The sequence below is a fragment of the Dasypus novemcinctus genome, chromosome 10 (genome assembly GCF_030445035.2).
Source record: "Dasypus novemcinctus isolate mDasNov1 chromosome 10, mDasNov1.1.hap2, whole genome shotgun sequence".
NCBI classification, from domain to species: domain Eukaryota; kingdom Metazoa; phylum Chordata; class Mammalia; order Cingulata; family Dasypodidae; genus Dasypus; species Dasypus novemcinctus.
The window spans coordinates 84,117,197-84,124,526 of record NC_080682.1 but is presented as its reverse complement, the minus strand read 5'-3'; the positions used below and the strand labels follow the sequence as shown (position 1 = coordinate 84,124,526).

The following is a 7,330-nucleotide window of genomic DNA, read 5'->3' as shown; positions in this document are numbered from 1 at the left end:
TTGGCCCTACTTCTCCCGGCCTTGAGGTTTGAACTCTGTGTCCCGAGAGTTGGGGCTATGGTAGTTCCTGCACCAATTCTCTTGAGTCCATCTGTGTCCTCTGGTCACCTAGGACCCCCAAGCCCCACACCCACTGGCAAGCAATGCGCGCGCCCGAGTGCAGGAGCGCGCGCCTGAGGAAAGAAAGGGAGGGCGGCAAGGGCAGCCCAGGCCCCGCCCCCGCCCCGCGCTCTCTTAAAAGCCGAGGATCTAGAGGCGGCCGCTCAGTGGTTTCTTGGTGCAGCCCGGCGGAACAGCTCGATCCCCCCTGCAATCGGACTTAGACGCTGAGGTTCTGCCATAGCCAGAGCAACGCCTCGGATTTTCTCTTCTCTGTTCTTGGCAGATCAGCTCCTCAGCCGGTAAGCGCCGCAGTCCCTGCGGATTAAAGAGGGGTGGGGGTGGGAACCCTTGTGGAGACCGGAGACTGATAGCGCAGGATGAGAGATACAGTTCACTATGAAGGGTCCTCCCCGGGGTGCGTCCCACATCCCGGTCCCAGCTCACGCACACAGCTGAAGCTTCAGGGACCCTGACCCCTCCGTTTGGTCATTCGAGTCCCGGGAAATTAAGCAGGGAACGTCTGGGAGCTTGGAGCTGTGCAGCAGCCTCCTCCGCTGGGTCTGTCACCCGCCGCTTGGCGGGTGCAAACGCCACTGGCGCCTCTGCGCCCGGTGGAGATAAGCGTCTGAGCTAGGCGGAGCGCTGGCTGAGCTAGCAGCGCTGGGCCCCCCGCCCGCCCTTCGTGCCCCGCCCGGGCAGTGCTGCTGGCCTGGGTGCTCACGCTCGGTTCCATTCTCTCTCCCCAGGTTCTGCGCATCGCCGCTGTGATGAAGCTGGTTCCTGTCGCCCTAATGTACTTGGGCTCGCTAGTCTTCCTAGGCGCGGAAACCGCACGGCATGATGTGGCGTCCGAGTTCCGAAAAAAGTGAGTGCAGGGCAGCGCCTTCGTCAGTCCTCTTACCTGGCAAACAAGGGAAGTTCGTCTTTGGCCCCGAGGGGCTAGGGACGTAAGCCGTCGGGGTCAGCCGCACCATCTCTGCGTACGCGGGGCGCGGGCCGGGACCTCATCGCACGCATGCGAATCAGGTCTGCTTGTGTTTTCTAGATGGAATAAGTGGGCCCTAAGTCGTGGGAAGAGGGAGCTGCGGGTGTCCAGCAGCTACCCCACCCGGCTAGCTGATGTGAAGGATGGGTCTGCCCAGATTTTCATTCGGTCTCAAGACGTGAAGGGCGCCTCTCACACTCCGCAGGCCACGCAGACCAGGTAACTATGTCCCTGCCACCGAGGACAGGGTGGGAGATTCTCTCTCTCTCTCTCTCACCTTGGCCTAGGGGATAGGGAGGGCTGGATGGCCCTCAGATGGCTCTCTCAGGTCCCTGAATGGCTCCTGTTCTGACTGGCTTGGGCTCAAAGCCCTGCTCGATGGAGTCTCACGTTGCCCTCCTTCGCCTCCCCAGCAGCTCCGATGCCGCCCGGGTCCGAGTCAAGCGCTATCGCCAGAGCATGAACAACTTCCAGGGCTTGCGGAGCACTGGCTGCCGCTTCGGGACGTGCACGGTGCAGAAACTGGCGCACCAGATCTTCCAGTTCACAGACAAGGACAAAGACGGTGTCGCCCCCAGGAGCAAGATCAGTCCCCAGGGCTACGGCCGCCGGCGCCGGCGCTCCTTGCCCAAAGTTGGCCCGGCCAGGACTCTGCTGTCCCCGGAGCCAGTGGCACGCGGGTCCCCGACCTCCCGGGCGCACCAAATGTTCGCAGCCCTCCTCAGGATTTAGGAACCAGTGGCTGCCGACAACCGACACGCAAGCATAGCGCTGGCGTCTCCCGAGGCAGAGGGCTTCCTGGAACCAAGCCCCTCTGCCGAATGGGGACCAGTCTGAGCCCTACAGAGACCCCGAGTCGGGAAGGGACGGTCGGACTGCTAGCCCTGACTTTGCAGGGGCCCCTTTTTCTCGGGCATAGCGCTCCCTTCGCCCTAATGCCGCCCGAGTGCCCCGGGGGGTGGGGGTGGGGGACAGAGAAATCGGAGGGAGTGTCTCCCAGGTTCACCGAGAGGAGGAACAGACTTACAGGCTGAGACTCCCGGGGCAAGGGTCTGAGCCACTGCCGTATCCGCCCACAAACTGATTTCTCACGGGGTGTCACCCCACCAGGGTGCAAGCCTCACTATTACTTGAACTTTCCAAGATTCTAGAGGAAAAGTGCAATGCGTGTTGTACATAACAGAGGTAACTATCAATATTTAAGTTTGTTGCTGCCGAGATTTTTTTTTGTAACTTCAAATATAGAGATATTTTTGTACGTTATATATTGTATTAAGGGCATTTTAAAGCAATTGTATTGCCTCCCTCCCCCCTTATTTTAATACGTGAATGTTTCGGCGATGTGTAACATTGTTGTTTGCTGCGTGTAATATATGAGAGAGTGTGTGTGAAAGAGAGAGATATTACCTCCTGTGGAAGAAAGAAACACCGTGTATTTACATAAAATTCGTGATGTGTGAAACAGCAAACTAATAAACTGTTTCAGTGCTGATTTAGTCTCGACTCATGGATCTCGGGAGGTAGGGTACCCCTCATTTTGTCCGGCCAGGAGCCGTGGAGCCCTGCGTCCGGCAAAGGGAGGTGGGACGACTCCGCGGCCCGCGTGCTGGCCCCTCTCCCGGAGCCATAAAGCGCGGACAGAGCTGTCACGAGGTCTGCTCTCCCTGTGGGGCGCGCGGAGCACGTGTCCTGGGCGCGATTCAGGGCTTGGCGGAGACGCCCGAGGTCACTGCTTCGCGTGGCGGCCGGGCCGGGTGGTGCAGAGTGCGCTCTAGTAGGGAGGCGAGTCTGGCCTCTCCGGGTTGCGCAACAGAGCCCCAGATTTATGGATTTGCTCGTCCGACCCAGCATGAAAACGCGCCCCAGTCAGTTGGGGTGGTCTCTGAGGCCTTCTAAGGGAGGGGTTTCCCCGGGCTGCCGCAGATGTTAAAGTTAGAAGCTATTGCAGCAAAGTGTCTGGACACCTCCGGAAAACCACAGGGAGACCTGGTCTGTAACCTCAGTCCTCCCCGCGCTGGAGCACCCAGACGTCCGGCGGGCTCATACGCTAGGCTGCGGCGCTCTCTGCTGGCCACCGCAGAAGCGCCCTGCGAGCCGCTGGCCGCACGGTTTAATAAATCCTCCTACGTGGGAGTTAGCACACAGCCTTAATGAAAGAGGAAAGGAAAAACAGTTTGCAGATGCCAACCAGGGCTGGTCCTCCCTCCCCACCCCCTAGACCTGCACGACGGCTCCCTGTTTTGGGACAGTGACTCAGAGCCCACACGCTGCGCAGCGTGCAGCTGCTGGCCGGAGGCGGGCGGGACGGACGTGCAGCCGGAACCGTGCGCCTCTGACGGCCTGAGACCTTCATTGTTCCGCCTCCCCTCGCCGCTCTCCTCTTCCTTCCTCCTTCTCAAGCCTTTTTCATTTTTTTTTTCCCTCCGCTTCTCTCCGGCCTTCCTTTCTTTCCCTCCTTCCTTCCTCCTCCTTGCGTTCTTTATGCCTGATCATATGAGAAGGTTGACCCCAGTTCCGGTGATAGAAGCTGGATGCTCGGCCCCCTTGTGTGGCTAGAAAGGCAGGGGGTCCGGGGACGGTCAGGGCAGAAGGGGAGGGTAGCGGGAGACAATAAACTGAAGACCCAGCACGGAGACAAACCGCTTGCTTTCCAGAAAAATTCCCTGGCCTTTCCATTTCAAACGAGAGCTGAAATTCTGGTGCTTCTCCATGATCCCAGGACACCTTCCTGGAGAAGAAAACCGGTGGGGGGAGGGGAAGGGTTGGAGAATGGAAAGTTTCCGTGGACAGCCTGTGGTCTTCCTGGGCTCTGGCTTCGATTGCACAAGGGATCACAGGGTTCCCTCTGGAGGCTAGGGTGGTTAGTTCCCTTCCTACACCCCTAGGGCTAGGGTACAAAACAACCTGATTCTGAAGTATTTTAAATTTAGAAGAAAGTAAGATCTAGCATATGGAATTTGTTGATAGTGTAAATCCTCATGTAATTCGTTGCCCTGTTTGATGTTAACAATTTTGTGAGGTTGGCCGGAATTGCGGGACTGCAAATGCCGCGAAAGACCATCGGTGTCCTCGAGGGCCTTTTAATAAATGCTCCGAGAGGGAACTGTGCCAGGCACTGCACAAGGTACAGGTCACGTAGGAATAGAAGAGTGACTGAAAATTCCAGTCGTGGAATTTCTGTGCCAATGAATGGTTCTGGGCGATCTGAAAGGGCTACAGAAACTGCAGAGAACAGCAAACACTTCAACCTCACAGACAGTGGCTCAGGATTAAACATTCACCTTTTTCCTGGAGCCAAGGTTTGTCCCATAGCCAGAGTCCTCCAGCCAAACCTCGCCCTGGCAGAGCTTTAGGCTGCAGACAAAACTGCCAAAGGCTGGCTGGGCACTAGCTTAGGGCTGTTCAGATCAGGGAATGGGCATCTAGCCTTCTGCCCAGGGAGTCTTATGACTTCAGGGGATCCAAAGCAAGTGAAGGAGATGGTTCAGGTCTGAGAGAAAGAGGCAGCTGCTTAGCTGGAATCCTTCCCAACTGAAAAATCCTGCGGCTGGGGCGCTCTGAGGAGAGAGACCCTCCTAAGAGCAGTCTGGTAAGTTCAGGATTGACTGAAGCTCACCATCAAGACTTTCTCTGTTAGCTGTTCAAGCTACTTTCTGAAAAAAAAAATTTTTTTTAATAAGGTGATGAAGCCTGTCAGCATAGGGCCTCCTGATGCCAAGAACACATCGTTTATCGACAATAATGAGTCATTTGTGAGCTGATTCGACCTGTCTGCAGCTGAGGAGTTTTTATCTTCAGCTACTGTTGGTGACTGTGGGGATGGGGCCATTCATCTGTAATCAACACAGGGTACCGAGTGATCTCTTAAAAAGCCAGCACCTTGAGCAAACAGCTAAGGGGGAAGGGCAGTATTGAGGAGGAATGAAAACTGACTCTGTTTTTATCACCTGCTTTGTGCCAGACATTCTCCTAGCTGCTTTATACACCTTATCTCATTTAATCCTTACAGCAGCCTTGTAAAATAGGTATTATCATCTGTTTGTAGATAAGGAAACAACTTCAGAGACTTAAAGTAACTTAGCCAAGGTCACACAGTGAGTAATAAGTGGTGAAGCCTGGATTTGCACCCAAGTGTTATAGGCTATTTTGATGCTATGAAGACATAAGGAATAAAGTGGGATAATTTTAACATATGTGTTCTCAAGACAGACGTTCCCAAATGTCCTCTAATATAGAGATGGCTTGGGCAGGTGATTGACGCCTGTGGTTGCAAAAGATTTCAACGAAGGCTGGTAGGACTGGGACTGCTTCAGGTGTACACTCGGTGAGTACAAATTAAATAAATGAAGTGAGTTTTAAAATTCTTGGTCCTGTCTGAAGGAGGGATTATAAATCAGGAATAGCCCTATGTCCCCCACCTCCCACCCCCAGAATAAAGCCATTGCCCTCTTGGTTTACACTGCCAAATATAGTTAGAACAGATACGGAAGGCTTCAAGAGCTGGCTTCTGAGGAAAGGCCTTCAGCTACTCCTGGCCAAACAGAGCCCCGCACTGCAGGTCTTGAGCTGCCTGGAAGAACACCTTTGTCTACAAAGCTGCAAATGGAGTTTCCACCCTTGAGGTGGAACCTTTTGTTTTCCGTGTCTGCTGCTCAAGGGAGCTTTTCTCTGAGATAGAGTTGTGAGTGCTGCTCCTCCTTCCCCCAGCCGTGAAGGAGAGGGCCTTGCTATCCTGGGTCCCACAGGGGTTTCTGCCAAGTCTGGATTGGAGGCTTGGTCTTCATTTGCATGGGAAGAAGGGAGAGGCTACATAGCTAACTGGTGGTCCCATTGGTCCTGTTCCAGAGCTATTTTGGAACATTCTGGAAAAACAATAAAATGATTGTGGCCACACAGGCAGCTGAATTTAGTAAGTTATTGTACATTTATCCAACAGCAGGAAAGTAGTTCTGAGTAGGAAGATGAATTTTTAAGGCGTTAAAAATACATTTTACTTATTGCACAATATTTATTCAGTGCAGGGAAAAAAAGAAAATAAGATTCTCCTTTAATACCACTCCCAGAGATAAGCACTATTAATATTTTAGACATTTTAGACATTTTTATACATTGAATGTATACACATACACATGTGCTTTTTTTTTTTTAATTGGCCTGCGTGTAGAGCTGAATTAAACATACTCCTCGGTTTAAGGCAAATTGTCATCAGCAGTCTGTGCAAGGCCTCTCTCTTGTTTTATTTTAATTTTTTTTTTCTCAATTCTCACATCCTTTCCCACTGCTTTCATAGAAACTCTGTTTAACATCTTTAATAGCTATTCTTACTATATGAATATAACATTTGTAAAATCTGTTATGTTGTTTTGTCACTGTGGCAGTTTGATATTGTTTATGAATTCCAAAAATAGATATTGGATTGTGTTTGTAAACTGGTCTGTTCCTCTGGATGTAGTCAATTGTAATAGATTCAGAGGTTTCACTTTTGCTTTACAGGGCTTTTATTTGACCACCTCATCAAGGCAATTCAGTTTGAGGTCCTCCCACCCCTCCCTCCGTTTGCGGGCTATATAAACAGCTGGTCAAAGACATGGAAGTAAATACATGGAAGTAAGAACTCAGAGAACACAGAGGAGAGAACTTGGTTTTGATACAGGGGCCAGAAGGAGAGATGAGACATTCACTTGATAGTTTACAACTGGCCTTGTGAAGAGACCAGAGCAGCTGAGCCTGGAAAGAAACAAGCCCCGGGGAGAGAAATGAGCCTTATGCCAGCCTGCGACTGAAACTGGAAGAAACTGGGACCACAGAACCATAAGAGGAAGGAGGAAGGCTGAACCCTCGCAGACATCTGCGTCAGCACGTGACAAAAGACTTTGGGTGAAAAAGTACCTCTTATAGTACCTTGAGTTGGACTCTTTAAGGCCTTTTGACTGTAAGATTCTACCCCAAATAAATACCCCTTATATAAGCCAACAGATTTCTGGTACTTTGCTTCAGCACCCATTTGGCTGACTAATGCATTTACTACATATTTTCAATATACAAATATATTGTGTTCAAACTTTTGTTTCCTACTTTTATCCCTCAATGCTTAAAAAAAAATTTATCCAGGAAGATGGTTTCTTCTTACTGCTGCCTAGTATACTGTAGTATCCTTCTACTACATTTTCCTTTTCTTATTCCTTAATGGGGATACTCATGTTGCCCTCAGGTCCCATTGCCTCAAATAACGTGGAGATGAAC

General features: G+C 51.7%; 1 protein-coding gene and 1 long non-coding RNA gene across 3 annotated transcripts; both read left to right on the top strand.

Annotated features, from left to right (window-relative positions):
• The first annotated feature begins 256 nt into the window (after positions 1-256).
• ADM (adrenomedullin) lies at positions 257-2,579 on the top strand. 2 transcript variants are annotated; one of them, XM_004453413.5, is made up of 4 exons: positions 257-401; positions 849-967; positions 1,148-1,306; positions 1,504-2,579. In XM_004453413.5, the coding sequence occupies exons 2-4, from the start codon at positions 870-872 to the stop codon at positions 1,817-1,819; spliced, it is 573 nt and encodes a 190-aa protein (XP_004453470.1). In that variant the 5' UTR covers positions 257-401; positions 849-869; the 3' UTR covers positions 1,820-2,579. The 2 variants fall into 2 exon arrangements, with proteins under 2 accessions (XP_004453470.1, XP_004453469.1); XM_004453412.5 differs by having other exon boundaries at positions 1,501-2,579.
• A 1,971-nt stretch (positions 2,580-4,550) lies between these two features.
• Positions 4,551-7,055, top strand: LOC111762947 (uncharacterized). The gene is made up of 3 exons (XR_002795939.3): positions 4,551-4,676; positions 4,768-5,411; positions 6,581-7,055. It is a non-coding gene; the product is annotated as an uncharacterized lncRNA (long non-coding RNA).
• Positions 7,056-7,330: the final 275 nt, after the last annotated feature.